The sequence below is a fragment of the Etheostoma cragini genome, chromosome 10, assembly GCF_013103735.1.
Source record: "Etheostoma cragini isolate CJK2018 chromosome 10, CSU_Ecrag_1.0, whole genome shotgun sequence".
NCBI lineage: Eukaryota > Metazoa > Chordata > Actinopteri > Perciformes > Percidae > Etheostoma > Etheostoma cragini.
The window spans coordinates 24,353,297-24,370,973 of NC_048416.1; the positions used below are offsets into that span (position 1 = coordinate 24,353,297).

Consider the following 17,677-nt stretch of genomic DNA (forward strand, 5'->3'; position numbering starts at 1 on the left):
AAAGAACCGCTGGTTAATAATTATAAAGATAAAGAATGCAATTAGACATCACATATTGGTGATAAATGTTTATTACGTCTTTTTTCTGGCTTTATAGTTTAGTCTTTTAAATGTCAAGAACTAGTGATAAATGTTGTTTCACCAACAGTCCAAAGAATATTTCATTCATTCACTATCATGTTTGACAAAGACAAGTGGCAAATCTTTGTTTGAGAAGCGGGAACCAGCTAAACTTCATAAAATTCATTGATGAAATTAATGAGATTAATTGTTGTAGTAGTTTGTTCAATTGTATGCATGTTGTAGGTTAGTCATTTCAGCTCCAAAACATGAATAAATAAATGTTGTCAGCTTCCAGGCCTCTGACCAGATTAGATTTAAAGATGAACGTGCTGGTCTAATCTCGGCTAGTGAATGTAAATAATGCAAAACAACACTGCACAACACGAGGCAGGCACAAAACTTCACAGCGGTCCTTTAGAGACTCGAGTTTATCTTACCAAGCAATCACCAAACCGAGATGTGGGTCACATTCTGAATCAAAAGATGCAGATGTTAAAAATAACAAACAAGGAAGTCTTTGTGGCTCTGCATTGAGGTCGGTTGCTGGACAAAGGCTTGATTCTTCACCAAACCCACAAGTTGGATCTCCTCATGCTCAGAATTTCCATGGCTGCTGCCCTTCTTTGAGACATTTTGGTCTCTGCTGCTTTTAATATTCCCCGGCTCTCCCCTCATTAGGAGTGAGGCATACTGTACAAATTGTGGCGTCATGAAAGTGGACTTTTCCAGAGGCGGGTGTTCCCTCCAGGTGGGAGTGTTCACAGCTGAAAGGAGGAACTGTCTATTCAATGCTGCTCTGTTCAACATTGTATACAGAAATTCCATATTGCATATTTAAATTGTTGGGCAGAGACTAACCTAAAGACTCAGACATTTAAGTCATCTGTCTGTGCTTCCTGGCTGTCGGTGTGTGAGTCGAAACTCAAAAGAAATGTACCATTTACAGATTTAAAATTCACAATAGACTAGATGTAGATGTTTGTATTAGATTATTTTTCTCATAATTTAATTCATTTCCTTTTTCCAATCCAGTTTTGGGAAGCGATCAGCAGGCAGCTTGCGACGTGGATGTGAGTGCATCGTCCTGGAACCCTCAGAGATGATTGTGGTGAGTCCTGTTTTTCAGACTTTTAGTCCACAAGTGTCAAACACATGAAATAGAATGGTTATTTATATTTTAGACAAAGCTTTTCCTACCCAAATGACAATTTTCTATCACTTATAACCCAAAACCTATTTTGGTATTTTGTAAATTATAGTGGCCTTCACTTACTAATAACAATGTCAAACTCTAGTTCTTCTCTGTCTTACAAAATTGTGTTGTTTATTTTGATTACTAAATAAACTAAGGCAGTGCACCTTTAAGACTGAGAAAACTTACATTACCTATGGCAGAGTATAGCTGTAATTTGGGAATAATATCATGAGATTGGGTCATGAAATGATTTGTCCTAATCTGTAAAAGTGCCTCCTATTGACATGTTATCACAGCTGTCTTTAATAGAGTCCAGTATGTGAGATTGTGTGGCGTTTCTCCTGTCCACAGCTTTTAAAAGCCCTGATACAGTTTTATGGCAAATTAAATGTTTGTTCACAGAAGAAGTTGTGGTAACACTTTACTTGAAGGTATCTATATGAGAGTGGTGTGACCCTGTCATGAACACCTGACACCGTCAGGAACACGTGACCCTGTCATGAACACGTGACCCTGTCATGACACAATCATGACACATGAGCCCTAACATAACTTGTCATGAAGCATCATGTCATAAACGTTTATGACTTGTTTATGTTTATGACACGCTCATGACCGTGTCATGTCACTCTTATGTAGCTACCTTCAAGTAAAGTATAACCGAAGTTATTAAGACCCAATCATTCCCTTCTCAATCATTTGTTGACCAGAAGCCCTCAGAGGCCTGCACATCAGAACAGATGCAGTTCAGCTGTCGTTTATAGTGCATTGAAAATTGCTATAAAATGTCATCAAAATCATGAAAATATCCATCAGAATTGACGAAAGCCTCTTTTGTTTGACCATAAGTCCAAAACTTCAAAATATTCCGTTTGATATCACATTAAACAGAGAAAAATGGCATACCCTGTTCCCACACTTGCTGGAAGCTGGAACTAAAGAATGTTTTTCATTTTTCCTTGAAAAATTAATCACCTAATCGTTATAACTTTAGAGATAAATACTTGTCCCATCTAACCTTAAAACCATTTAAATTCATTCTTATCCACACTTTTTATTAACAGAATAATTGAGATGAATGATATGTAGTATAAGATAAGAGGAAAGATGTGGTGTTGTATTATCTATTTTCATGGTTGTAAGTGCACGCGTCCTATCATTTAAAACTTTCACATATCCATCCTCCAACAGATTTGTCTTGAAAGAGGAACACAGAACACAATTAACATGATTAATAATTTGTTGGCTTGCTGCAGGCAACAGTGTGTTGCGGTACTGAACAAAGCCGTTTAAATGCTTTGACTACTTAAGCAAGCAAAACTGCACACTGTGGCAAATAAAGGCAGTACATGGCACCATTTGATAGTTGACTGACCATTTATGTACGCACCTACACACACACACAAATTCCCACTTTGCTATCTTTAAAAAAAAAAAAGTAAGACATGAAAAATAACCCAAGACTTAACGGTATATAATAGCAACTATTTGGCAGTGCTGCAGCCACAGCACATTACATCCTGTAATGGCTGCGTCTCCATAAGTGGGCATCGAGGGGCTTTTGTTAACTGAGACTGTATCAGCTACTCACAAACCCCTCATTAATAACACCCTCTACTCTGCTCGCTGCAGACACTTTCTGGCCTTACCCCTTTTTCTATAATAGGTGCCAACCCGCCCTGTAATTACTGAGGAGGGTTTTGTACCACTGTAATATAGATACGTATACATAAAACCCCCCGCTACAAGTTTGAGTTACACACTGAATGATGCACACATGCAGTTACAGATGTGAGCAAAGCGACCAACACTAAAGAAATAATAAGCCGCTGACATGTCCGTACTGTACACACATGCATGCACACATTGCTCTGAGGTTTGCAATTAGACACACAATCACACTTATGCTCTTGATCACACAAGGCTCCCCTGCCGTTGTCATGGCAGCAGTTGGTACGGCAGAGAGATTTTTGTGGTGTAATCCCAAAGGCTCCGCGTTTCAAAATGTGAAGCCGCAGTGAAAGTAGCGAGTAAGAGGAGGAATGGGTCCAAGATGAAGAAAAAGGAAACTTAAATATGTCATTCCAGCTGCATGACCAGGCAACAGAGTGGTCCTATTTAACCAATAATACTTCAGAAAACGGAAGAATATAGCTTCACTGCCTGCTATGTCGAAGTGGCATTCTGTGCCAGTTTCCACTTGGAAAATGTTCCTTTTTTTCCTGCCTTCAAATCATAAAAAAATGGAAACATAGATTTGATCTTGTTTTGAACAGGCCTTTTAAGTGTGGCTAACAGGTCTAACCGAGACAAAGAGAGTTGAGAGTGTGTCTATTTCCTCACCTCGTCTTTTACTCTATTAGACTCCATCTCTGTTTATCACTGTCTTGTCAATCAATCTCCCCATCTCACTCCCTCCCTCACTTCAGATAACTCACTCTTTCTCCCGCTGTCTCTCTTTTTGTGTTGTGAGCACCCTTTGACGTAGGTGTGCAGCCCACACACACTTCTATTTTTACCCAATGAGAGGGGCGGGAGGCAGGGAAGAGGTTGAGGTGGGAGGAATTGTAAATTGAGTATAGGAGGTTGGTTTGTGTGTGTGTGTGTGTGTGTGTGTGTGTGTGTGTGTTGGAGGCGTGAATTAAAATAAAGAACCACTCCCCCCCTCACTCCGTCTCCCTCCTTCGCTATCCTTTCCAGGTGGACTATATGGATGAAAATGAGGAGTACTTTCAGCGGCAAGCCTCGCACAGACAGTCTCGTCGACGCTTTCGGAAGATCAACCAGAAAGGGGAGAGGCAGACAATCATCGACACCGTGGATCCGTACCCCACCGGAAAGCCTCCCATAGCCCGGGGATACCACACGGTGAGTTGCAGCCCTGTGCTACAGTTTTGTGTTTACCCCCGCTGCGGTGGATCGCTGTGCGCCCAGCATTGCTCTTGTTTGTGTGTTGTGCTTCTTCTTCAGAACCTGTTGTGCACTTATGCTTTAGATCGTAGCTGAACATGTTTCTTCCCCGTTTCATGGCTTTGTTTTTTTTTTCTCAGTGCCATAGCTCGGTTGTAGTTTGTTCCGTTTGGGGAAGGGTACCCGTGTCTACTAAAGGTGCCTTTTCTAGCCTGCTTTCCTAATCTTTGCACTGAGCTGTCCTCCCTATACTGTTTAATTGTTCTTTTACCCATCCTTGCTAGATAACCATTGCTACACTTATGTGTTATGTTTTTAGCTTCTGCTGGCTATAGTGTGATCAACCCTCTCTGTAATACATGTATGTAGTTTGTTGAGCCTTCCTAATACTGTAGTTTCTCTGGCTATACGTGCGTCTTTGGAAATCTGTTTGTTTGTGCTTCTCATGGTTGTCAGAAAAGCTTTCTGATGTGCAATCTTTTGAGGTTTTTAGCACTTTTCTATTCAGCGTTTGCACCCTAACACACTCCTCGCCAGTGCTTTGTTTTATCACTTGTCTGAAGGGTTCTCTGCAAATTCAAGGTGTGCATATGGTTATATAACATAATATAACATTCATGTTGTATTATTATGTTATATATGTAACAATTTATTGGAGTTACAGGTAAAGTTTTCCCTAGAGAATTCTTCAAATGCATGTTGCTGTTTGATGATCATTAAATCACAAGAAAAGGAAGTAGTTTAGTTAGAAAGTTGTGTTTTATAAGCAGCTGTTCCCAACCGGGGAATTGGGACCCATACAAGGGTTCCAAGATGTATGAAAAGGGTCACAAGACCATTTGGCTGTTTGGAAATAATAAAAATAAAAACTCTGCTACAAAAAATTCCGTCCATTTTCTCCAATATTTGCTTCTGTCTTGTGAAAAACAACACATGCAGAAACAGACACACACACAAACACACACAGACAGACAGACAGACACAAGACAAGGAACCAAACAGTCTATAGTGATTAAAGTTTTTCTTTTACATCAGAGCTATGTAAAGAGAGGTTAATGGAGGAGGAAGAAGAGAGGTTGAGAAAAAGAAAACATTGTGTCAGACGGGGCCTTCTTTCATGAGTCTTAAATCTGTTAAATTAAATTAAAAATTAAACTATCAAGTGTATGCTTTATGTAAACAGTTCTTAGACAATACTTCTACTAATTATATCCTGTTTTGGCATGTTAGTGGCTGGACAGTCAGCAAACTTGCTTTATATTTAGTTGAAAAATAGATGGATGACAAAAGGAAAGAAGAAATGGGGTTTGGTGCTCTGACTGGGTGAAGCCTCAGCCAATCACAGTGTGCATACTTGTGTGGAAGAGTATTGACTTTAACCATGTGAAGGGATTCGACTCCAGCAGAGAGAGAGTTAGTTTCCCCGTTGCGTTGCACCAGGCCTTTTCCCCTTTGTGCTTTCTTTCCCTGGGAATAGGAAACGCAGCGTTTTCACACTAATGATGCAAATACCCAGCATGCAGTTGTTACACACAGTATTTCCTGTTCTGTACAATTTCACTGCATACCCCTCATTCCTGACGTTCCCACGGGGGCTCTGTCAGTGTAACCAGTTCTTTTTGAAACGTAAAACAATCACACTTAAAAAGGGAAAATGCTGCAGAAGTCATCTTCTTCCTGCCTCCCTCCAGCCCCACCCTGTTTTCTATATTTAGACTAGCTGTGTTTTTTATTTCAAAAGACTGCACTGAACTTTCGCATGGCCCGACATCTCTTGTCACACCCTCTACTCTCCTCGCTGTAGCACCGTTCCTGTGGGAAGGATGGAGCGGGTGCCATGGCAACCAGCAGTCCCAAACGGACTATGCTCGAGTGCACTTAGAAGTACAGTAGGGAAGGGAGCTAACTTCACAAGAGTGCAGTACGCTGCTGCTGCTGCTGCTGCTGCTGCTGACAGAGGGGTGGAGGGGAGCAGAACGACAGAGAAGCTGAATCTGGGCGGATGCTAAGATGACATAGCAAGCTAATCTCCAGCAGTTAGAATGCCAGGCACCACTCACATTTTCCTTCCTCCTACCCCGAGGCGTATTTAGGAGGTGAAAAATGCACCAAGGAGAAAATTGGGATTGAAGAAAGAAAATCTCTCCAGCAGGCAAGGTTTTTATTCAGCTTAGTCACTCCTATGAAGGCAGATGTGATGAGAGGTACGAAAACATCAGAGGAGCCACTGATCTGAAGGGTTTAAAGCTCCTCGTACGTGAGAAATACTCTAGACAAATCTGTTTCATTTTGGGCTCAGATGATTATTTTCATTGTTGATTGCTTCGTTTTTTTTTTTTTATTGTTAAGTCTATGAATGACATAAAATACTAAAATGCTCATCACAACTCTGCAGAACCCAAGTTGATGTTTCTCATGTCTTGTCCCGTCCAAAGATATGTAATGTACAATTCTAAAAAACAGAAAGATTACACATGCTAAAAGCTGGAACCAGTGATTGTTAGACATTTTTGCTTGATAAGTGACATCAATTGTTAATCAGTTATCAAAGTTGTTGATTCATTTCTGCTGATTGAATAATAAACCAAATGTTTGCGCTCGTTGTATTTAAGCCATATCTCAAATAATGGATTTGATCTTAATTCATGTCACAGACAGTCACAATGCTGGCAGACCATAATACCCTTCTTAGTATAAAGAGAATAGATAGAGTTGGATGAAGACATTTTTGTTGAAGTAAAGCTATAAATAGAACAAATTAAAAAATATTCTGTTCTAAGTAAAATTGTTCTAATCCGAATGTTACTAGGTCAGAGTACAGTAATATCTTCAAAATGGGTCCAAATTAAAAGTAGTCATAATGCGTACACATTATTGCCCCTAGTCAGTGTTGTAAATATTGTAATATTGGATTGTTATTACTAATGCGTTTATATGTTAGACGCATTGTTGTAGCTGTTACTTAAAATCATATTGTTCAATCTTAGTCTTCTGTAACTTTAAGGTCAAAGGTTTGTGTGTGCAAGCAGTTGTGTGTCTGTGAGCAACACGCTGAAGATGCTAAGTCATTGTAAATTGCTCTGGAGACTGCCAGCTTAATGCCTAAAATATAAATGTAATTGTAACCCAGTAGTGGAACTCCCACCGGGAGTGCTGGCACACACACAGCTACCTCCCGGCCCCTACTTGCTATAAGGATTATTTGGCTTTCAGGGTTCACACATAATTCAAGTTATTTCCTGAATGTTTTTGAATAGAGTCTGGCCTTATATTCATGCCAATGCATGGCTTCATTTGGATCTGTTTTACAGTTATCACTTGACAGAGTGAATACGTACGGGATAGTCTTTGTTAGATGCATAAACTGTTTCATTGGCTGGTTAAAGTTCTAATATGTCTATCAGTCTTGAACTTTTCTTGAAATCCATTAACATGCTTCACAATTCAACAACGTGAAATGGCAAATAAATAAGTTTTTAGTCATATTTGCTGCCAATAGTCTCATGTACCCTCAGGTCCCTTGTAAGGCTGAGTTGGAGTCAGAGGAGCTTAAAAAGTGCTTTTGTTTTTGCTGTGGTCTTTGAGATTGACAGTCACCGGAAAGATATGAAGGCTCTGTCCGGAGTGCATCTAGGAAGTAGCCTAAGAAGGAATCGAAGTTTGGTTTTTCATCAATGTTATTATTATTGTTATTGTTGTGATTATTAGCCACTATCTGGTTAATAAATTGTTAATTTGCCTTGAAAAATCAGTAGTGACAAGAAATATATGAATGTAAAAGCATTTTTGTAAATTTACTTAAAGCAACCTGTATCAGCGTTAGCTCGTTCATTGTTGATTGATAGTTGAAAGTCACATTTATTAACTCACAGGAGTCCTCATTCTTAATCCCGCCTACAAAGCTTTTTGTTATTGCCACTCTTCATTCTAACCCCAACCGGTCGTCAGACACCGCCTACCAAGAGCCTGGGTCTGACCGAGGTTTCTGCCTAAAAGGAAGTTTTTCCTTGCCACTGTCGCACTGTTGCTTGCTCTGGAGGAGACTACTAGAACTGTTGGGTCCTTGTAAATTCTGGAGTGTGGTCTATCTGTATAGTGTCTTGAGATAACTCTTGTTATGAATTGATACTATAAATAAAATTGAATTGAATTGAATTGAAAGCTGTGATTGACTCAGTTGTCAATGAGCACAAAACTCAACCTGTGTGAATCCCTGTTGACATGTCAGTGTTGGCAGCCATTAATATGGGTTCATGCAGAAGTCATGGCAGACGTTGTTCTACATTAGCTTCTGTTTTTCATTCACTAGTGCATTACAACAATGCTGTTTTTATGTGCCTGAGCATGCATTAGTTTTTCAGAGGAATAGGCTGACCTTTGCAAAAACCTTTAAGGTAAAATGACAATGACAGTTTGGCCAACACTTGTATTGCACTGGTCAGATTTATTGTCAAAGACCACACCTACCTCTAAACATTGAAAGCTTTTGATTTAAGGTTGGATAGACTGTAGCATAGTCCTTTGATTTGTTTTACCTCTAACCATGACTGAAGTTTTCTCTTCATATGTCTGAAGGAAGTTATGCTTTTCCTTCGGGTTTAATGTATCTTGTTATGAGACAAATGCTGTGTTTCACTTGAGGGATCAGGTAATTGATGCTCATGTGTAAAATGCCTGAAAATGAACTCAGCTGTCAGATTGAGCTTACATTTGTAGTTTGCCATTATTAGAAGCAGAGGTCAAGGAATTTAAAAGGATTAGGATAGAAATATAAAATACATTTTTATTTCTGTAAATGGGTCCTTGATAAATCAGGGCAGTGAAAGAGGAGAGGGTTTATGATTGAAGGTTGGACCTACTTTCACCGTTCTTCATTTACCTGATTGTTACCGCCCGTCCCTTACCCTTTAATACAGGTAGCCATGTGGGCAACATGTGTATGTGACGTTATTCCGACGGGGTTTATTTATTGTTATGGGAAGTGAGGCTCTCTGTGTGCAGAAAGGTACTGTAGGACACATTGATGCACATAGGTTTTGATAGGTAGTCAGTGAAGCTACAGTGGTCAGTGTTTTATGTTCGTTGCAAATACGAACTAAACGAACATTCACATGATTAATGCAACATAATCACAACGTCTCCGCCATTTTCCCCCGCAGTAAGTTGCTACTAGTCAGGCTAAAGCTAATATAGTTAGCCTTAAGAAACAAGCTGAAAGCTGCTATCAGCCAGGCTAAAGCTAATATAGTGTGTCCGTCCGTGCCAACTAACATTACGGTTCAAAGCCGTAACACTGGAAACGTAACTCTAATCTACAGAAGTCTGTGTTTATTGTTCTTGGATACACAGTTCGTTGCTAGTGTGCGTGACATGCAGGTCTGATCAATTTATCAAACAAACAAGCTGGCCCCGCTAGTCGGCCACAACCTGAAATTTAGAAGAAGCAACATGCAGTCATTGTCATACACTTTGGTTTGGATTGATTATTATATGAATACAATGGTGTCATGCTAGTCAACCAGCGTATTTCTACCTAATTTTCCTCCAAAATCACTTCAGAAGAGTAACGTTATTTACAGTGCTTACATGCTTTTGTATTTGTAAAGTAGTAAAGTTTAACAAAGAATGGTTCCCATTAGAAAATATCTTTTTTCATTTTGATCTTCTATGTAGATGCACTCTTTTACAAAATCACCACAGTAGTCAAGAATGATTTATTATTTCCAAATAGAGATATTCATGTAATCTTTTAAAAATTGCTTTTTCTTTTTTTGTATTGCAATATATATCAATGTGGGAAAACATATTGCAATGTCACTTTTTTCCAAATATTGTGCTGGACTAATTTCTAGCATCTCGCGCTCGCTCGCTTGCTCACTCTCTTTCTCTCTCTCAAAATCTCTCTCTGTTGGTGGTGTATACACGCACACACACACTCACACTCACACACTTGATCTTTGCATATTCTCCATCGCAAAAGCTCATAAGCTCCAGTTCTCAGTCCCTCTTAATTTTGCACTTTATCTCAAATATGCTATCTTTTACTGAATTATCAACAGCCATTTGTGCTGCTGACACACACACACACACACACACACACACACACACACACACGCACACAACACAGACAGATGTTCTGCTTTATCTCTCACTCAGCCACTCACTTATTGTGTTTGTGCTGTCACTCAGTTTGAAAGTAAATGTTGGTCCTCCTTCTCATCTCTTCTGATTTCTTTTAAACTCCTCCTTAGCCCCAGATACCCCAAACTCCCTGAGCAGATGAGTAATATTCCTTCTCTGGGTTTACTCAGTGGCCAGTAGGGCATCCAAGACTCCAAACAGCTGTTGTATAATTATACAAGCTGCAGGACGCAGACAATCAATACCCCTTTTACTCTTTTCCTCCACCCGGGTGGCCTGGTGGTTAGTGAGGACGCCCCTGTAATCAGAGGTCACAGGTTTAATCTCTGCAACAGCCAACATGCCCATCAGCCCCCGTGTGCTCTGTTGGATTGTCCTTGACAGTGACATTGCTCACTTAACTTCTGACTACTTTTTAATTGCTTTAAGATATATGTGGAAGCGGAGTTATTGAAGATAAGCGTGATTCTCTTGTCAGTTTCTCTGACAAGTATGGATGTTGGAAAGCTCTTAACCCTTGTGTTGTCTTCCTGTCAAAATTGAAAATCAACAATTCTCTTAATGCTTTATATCAAGGCTTTTAACTTCTTCTTACATTTTTGTCATTTTTCTTTATGTTTGTCACTTTTTTTATGTTTTCAACACTACGTAACACTAACCTATTCATTTTAGTTACACTTTTTTTTTTGAATTTATGGTCAATAAACCTCATTAATAGGAAATTATACCTAGTGTTTGAGTTAGAAAAGCAGAAATTAGGAATTGTTTTGACTAAAATTAAAGGAATGTATGTTGAATTATCACAGACTGGAATATGTCAACCTTTACTCAATACTATTTCAAAATCAGTTTTTCAAATGCTATAAAATTGAATAAGACACCCCAACATTAATGAAAGTAGAGATTTGTACTTGCCGAAGACCGTTTCAATCATGTTTTTTTGGGTAGTTACAATTGGGTGATTAAAAAGAACATTGATATAGGAAAACGGGTCAATTTGACCTGAGGACAACATGAGATTTAAAGCTGTAGTGCGTAGTTTCTGTCTCCCCCATGAGGAATTCTAAGAAATGGCAACAATTCTGTCGGAGCATCCACATGACACAAACCTTCCGTGATTGCTTTTTTTTAACATGGTATTGATCTTTCCATCTGACTGTTTGCAAGAAATCTAATAAGTGTATTTCCCGAAATATCCAGCTATTGATTTAATTACATTGTGTATTGTGTTAGCTCATCCAGCCCGTAAAGCTCGGTTTGCATAAGCAGCTAAAGTGCAGACTTGGTATTTTTTCAAATTTAAAGTTGGCTTGTCTCTGGCTGACTGATTTGAAAAATAGAATCTCTTGTAGGATCATTTAACTTGGCAAAGCAACGAGCAACATGTGATTGTTTTCATGTAAAAACGGGCTAAGTTTTAACTCTGTCTGGTAGAGGAATGAGACTGAGGCTCAGAGATTTCTCCACTATTGTGTAAATTAATTTGGAAAAGAGGGATTTTGAAAACCAACACACATAGCACCTTATAATCAGAGGCCTATTGGCTGTTTAGAGGTTGAATAAAGTCCTACAGTGGTAATGAGGAGGTTCAGAAGTTAAAGTGATCTGTTCAGTAATCTGCAGGCATGCTGAAAGGATGCATGTGTGTGCAAGGCAGACTAATAATGTGCGTGTCTGTGTGTTTCCTACCCGTCCTTGGCTATGAGAACACTAAGAAAATAGAATTTTCACCTTGAAAATTAATCAATCTGCTCAGTCCCAGAACAATGGGATTCTGCCAGTAGGTTGATATAGTATTTGTTATCAGTACAAAAAACTTGTTTCAAGGTGTTGGTTGAACATTAACAGGAGTTGAATTGTCTGCTATTGGAAGTCATTAATACAAGTTTGTATTCTCACATGGCATTGGCAGTTTTTGGACTCACACAATTTTAGGATGCAGCAACATTCAGTCTTTGTCTAACATAGACATTTTATCTCAGTTTGGAACAGAACGCTGTATTTTAACATGTTGGTGAAGCTTTTACCTGCAATTTCTCACATCCTCGACTGGCAAGTGCATGTCTGATAACTGCAATTTCCTCTGCTTCTTTTTATGGCTCTCTCCTTTAACCTGGCTCCCAGGAATGCAATAAACCTCAGGTACTGTATATATTAACAATGTTGTTTGTTGTGTGTTTACTGTATGTTTGTCTGTGCGTGTGTGTGTTCTGCTTTTCTGCGTTTTCTAGCCCTCTGTGTTTGTTTCTGCTGGTGCTTTTGTCTGCGTCTGTTCCCCATTTGTGGTATCTTTAGCTTCTGGTAGACTCCCTTAATGAATACCTTCCATTTGCTGGCAGTGAGGCTGATAAAGGCACAGAGGGAAGCCTGCATCACACTCCATTTGTATTACCTCAACGGCCACGACATCAATTTCTTTTAAAACGCTCTGTCTTCTGCTCATACATATTATCCTGTTTTTGATCTCAAAAAATGAGCGTGCTTCGTTGAGAATGGACTTCATCACATCGCCGGGTGATGAAAGAGAAATGATAAACATCACTCTGGTACAGCTTATGGGCCTGTAAACTGAGATAATGGCAACAATTTAGCTGATTGAGGTGGATCACATCTCAAACACCGTGCCTCTCTGCTGATGTACTTGGTAATGGTATTGACTGTCTTCCGGCTCTGTGGATTATATTATTCTTGCTGTGTGGGTGTGGTTCTGTTGGGTCTTGCCTCACTGTTGAGGCAATCTACTGAATGTGCTGTTAATGTGCTAAGTGTTGTGATTATGGTGGCTTTGAAAGACATTTTTTCAAGCATAACAAAGCTGTTGAATGAATTCACCCTTTGTGCCCATTTGTATTGCCATGCCTCGATTTATCTGGAACGAGTGTATATCATATCTGAGTATTTCATCATGGAGTCCTGCTGTGTCCAAGCAGAAATGGATGATGAGAAAGAGGTTTAAAAGATCAGAGCTCAAGGTGTTGAGCAGTCAGACCTGCTGAGAAATGGGAAAGCAGTGAGAACAAACCTGCCACTCTCGGCCGCAGAAAAGCAGTGCTCCTATTTTTAGAGCTGTCCTTAGTGACAACCTGCTCGGATTCAGCTGTGCAGATACAAAAGCTTCAGTGTTGAATAGACATGTAGGAACCGTAGTGGTGAAAGAAAAACGGTCCATTGTGCTTTCTTTCCTCCTGCATTCCTTCATCTTTGGGTGTTTTTTTAAAATGTTTTTCAGAGGAGCTTTTTAGGGCTGCATCTAACAATTATTTCATTTTTCATTAATGGTCAAAAATAATCCAACAATCATTTGCTCCATACAGTGCTGCAAAATAGAAAAAAAGACACATTCAAATTGCCAGACCAAGCATTCAATTTACTGTGATTTCAGATGCTGGAACCTGTGAATAATTGGTATTTTTGCTTAAAGAGTGACTGATGAATCAATCATTAAAACACTTGCCGGTCTTTTGGTTATCGACTAATCACTTCAGCCCTAGAGCTTTTAAGTTATTTTTAAATCAGTAAAGACGGTAAATAAACGAAGCATTTTCAGTAGTGTGTCTTTCTTTGTTTTGTTAAATTTAACACCCAAGTGTCTCTTTCCCAGCACAGACACCAAAAGCGAAATCTGTATTTATAGTTATTAATAGCCAAATATCACACTTTGATGGAAATAGAACAGATATTTTTGGTAGTGTTCATTCTTGCTAACAGAGCTGAAATTGTGCCTTGTGCAAACGAGGATAACTTAAAACTGGCTGTGGTTCATTTCTCAACCGGTGTTACAGAACATGCTTACTGACATTTGATATGCTTTTCATGTCAGTTTTGACATTCAAAGACCTTTTTTCAAGTTGAATATTTTCGAAAGGGTTGACAGGTGACATTTATTTTGATGGTAATGAGCCTGCATGGCGAGGATAACAAAGCATGCTGTTTTTTGTTGTTTGTGTCACTTGTATTTGATGAAAATCAATCACAGCCGAAGTGTTTGATGTGCTCAATGTGAGCTAGTGTTAGATAATGCTTTATGCTGCAGGAGATACTTGAGGTATTAATAATCCTGATTCTGCTTGTCTGATTAAGTAAGGGTTGAAATATGTTTTGTATGAGACTAAAAATACAAATTGTAGAACTGTCTTGCTTCATGTTGGGTGCACAGTTTGGTGGATGCATCTCAATGTTGAGAAAGACAAGAACAGGATAAAAGACTGTGATCATAGTGATTTGGTGTTAGTTCAGTTTGAAACCGTAGTCTTGCCTACATACATAAAAAAAGAGACTTCTATTAAACATTCACATAATATTGTTGTACTTATGTGTCAGTAAAACCGGGTTAATAATGGCCATAATGTACCCTATTCTTACGTAAAGCCGCATCTGATGAACTGTTAATCTGTAAAAGATAATATCAATTAACACATCAGATTTCACATGAGCCATTACTGCTAACCTAGAGATGCATTTGATTCTGACTTGACGCACCTTCCATCAAATAACGCTATAAAAGCAGTTTTAAATCCTGACATAATCTCCACCCTAGACTTTTTCCTTTTACACATCAACAGTCCTCCCCGTAGTTGTATGTATTTAAAGCGTGCTAGCCAAGTGAATATTGGATATTTGAGAGACTCTGTGATAGTCCCAGCCCTAAATGTTTTGCACTGCATTGCTTTCTGGTTCATTGAGGCTACTGTTTGTGGGAAACTGCCTCTTGCGTGATGGATTTCATCCTGTGTGGTTTTAGTAAGCATTGCAAATCATACAATACCACCATATTGTCTCCATTTGACCAATTATCATCCGAAATATGAGCAACATTTTTGTTCTGCTAAGTGCCTTTATGTATTCAGAGCTGTTTTTAGAACGGCGATTCTTTTTTTTTCCATCTGTCCTTCAGTTTACCACATTGGTACAGACCAACATATCTCAACAATTGGATGGATTGCCATGACAGCTGCTACAATAAATATGTGACCCATTTAAAATAACATCTGCTAAACATTAGCATGCTTGCATTGTCATTTTGAGAAGTATGCTGATGTTAATATAGCTCTCCCTTTCTTTCTGATATGGAAAGGACAGAAACTGGAACATCGAGCAAGAAACATAAAGGTGAAAGTTGCTCCCTGTAGCTGACTGATGCACTAAGATCACTTCACAGTTAAAGACTTCCAGTTCATAACCTTCCACAGTTAGTCTATAACCTTAACCGGAAACCTGCAGTTACTGATCAGCTTTTTACTCACTTCTCAACAATCTTACTTTGCCACTTATTCTCCAAGAGCTTCTCTTTTCCTTCACTTTTTTTGATTGAGGCACCCTGTAGCAGGGGAGCGACAGATGTTTCGCTCCTGTGAACCTACAAGTGTAATCTTTAAAACGTGCCCTTCTGCCTGTGTTATTGCCAAATTATTTTCCGAGCAGCATGTAGGTGACAACAGCTTGATAAATGAATTAATCCCTTGGGCTGTAGCAGCTATGAAAATGTAGTCTCGTTATTAGATCATCTCTCTCCTTCTAACAAAGCTATTTAGAGCCGTCGTAATGGGACTGACTTCAAGGATTAATGCACAGCGTTGGCAGTCAGGAGCGCTGTATTTCCTCTACATGAGGCCTTCTGTTGGCTTACAGACGCAGTCACTGAACAAGGATAGACACAGATCAATAAATCAGAGTATGTTGAGTTGGATCTTATAATAGCCTATGTGTGTCCATGAGAAATCATGTGTTCTATCGGCATCTTCTTCAGCAAGATGCTGAAAAAACTACCTGCTCACTCATTGTCAAGTAAGATGTAGGACATTTTTTTGTCTGGTGATTTATGATTTCATTTGGTGTGTTTGGATCTTGACTGGTTGTTGCTACACCTACAGGCTGTCAGATGTTCAAAGTTCAGGTTTTTTTTCCCCTGGCGTTCTTGTTATCCTGGTCTTCTTGGTTAGAAAATTGTCAGTGATAAAATGTTAAATTTTAAGTAGAAGCCTGGCAACCCTTTTTTCTCATTGTCAGGCAAATTCCATGAAAAGACCAAAAACAAAAAAACATTTATTGATCCTGCTAACAAGTATTGTCTTTATATCCGAGGCCTACGTCTCTCGTTCTTCTTTAATCCATTAAAACATAATTTAGCCACACCATGTTCCTTCATTATGATGAATTTAGCCACTGTAGTTAGTTTCCCACCCACCATCCTGCTCCTGTACATACTCACCAGTGCACCAAACCTGTATTAATGAGCTGCTGAAAATATTCCCTAACAAATAAACAATTTACTTGTATGGGTAACATTTGCTAAAAACTACAGTGTCCAGCTGTTTTAGAAATGTTTTCAGTTATTTAAAAAATTACCCTGCATGTTTATTTTAAAAGAGGAAAAACAAGTCTGCAGTTAATGAAGAGTTACTACGTACTATAAACAGAAACGATGTAGACAGGTTGAGACAATAGTCCAATGAATAGTGCAAAGTATGCAGGAGTAAATTATAATTATGACAGTTATTATTTTAATTATAGAGCATAGTGCAAAGGGTGCTGGAATAAATAGTACTATGTTGTTAAATAAGTATTATATTACAATATGAAAAGTATGATTCAAGCCGTACCATACAGTGGAACTGTGGCTTTTATGTCCCAAAACACAGAATTGTGGGTGAGGCACTAAGCCTTGGGGCTCTATCTCAGCTGTGCTCTGTGAACTGGGGACGTACACTATATTTCTAAACATAAATGGCAAAGATTAGAATTGAGGAGTTAATGTAGGTGGATGGCAGATGTTGCCATGTAATGATACGTTTTTCTTCCCGTTGGTGAGCGGGTGTGTTCTCCAGCAGTGTAATGAGGTTTTTATGACTCTAATGCAACGCATCAGCTAGCAAAACACCATCACGTGGCCAACCTAACAAATGCAATGAACAATTGCACCCGTGCCGGGTTCACAGACTGTTTACAAATGGTAGTTGAGGCACCTCCCCCACCTCATGCATTTAGCACACACTGCTATTGAGCATGAGTGCATTAATGTTATTCTCAAGTGGCGTTTTCACGTCACTGTCACAACCCTCTAAGATCAATGCTCCCTCACATCTCTCCCTTTACATGTAGCTTGTGATTAGTCAGTAATAAAGAAAAAAAAAAAGATTGATTGGCTTGTTTGTTCCTAGAGAGCTTTAAACGAAGGGGGTTGGGCAGAAAGATCTGATATTCCCCAGGCACAACCCCGTTGCCGCGGTGATGTAATAATGCTCTGGTCCTCTTCCCCCCTCCTGGCGATTGTCTGAGACCTTAATGACATGCTGCACAGCAAAGCACCTGAGCTTTTTTTGTTGTTGTGGTGATACATTACATCATGGCTAGGTGCAGGAGAGGTGATGT

The 17,677-nt window shown here is 39.2% G+C and overlaps 1 protein-coding gene across 11 annotated transcripts in view; it reads left to right on the forward strand.

The window, feature by feature from the left end:
- rapgef2 (Rap guanine nucleotide exchange factor (GEF) 2) overlaps positions 1 to 17,677 on the forward strand; it is a 104,885-nt gene that overhangs the window by 49,545 nt on the left and 37,663 nt on the right. For 8 of the 11 annotated variants that reach the window (XM_034882920.1, XM_034882912.1, XM_034882919.1 and 5 more), the window contains 3 exons: positions 1,096 to 1,171; positions 3,959 to 4,126; positions 12,434 to 12,451. In XM_034882920.1, coding sequence (XP_034738811.1) covers positions 1,096 to 1,171; positions 3,959 to 4,126; positions 12,434 to 12,451 — 262 coding nt within the window. The remainder of the gene's footprint in view (positions 1 to 1,095; positions 1,172 to 3,958; positions 4,127 to 12,433; positions 12,452 to 17,677) is intronic. The other 3 variants (XM_034882921.1, XM_034882917.1, XM_034882915.1) reach the window with 1 other exon arrangement.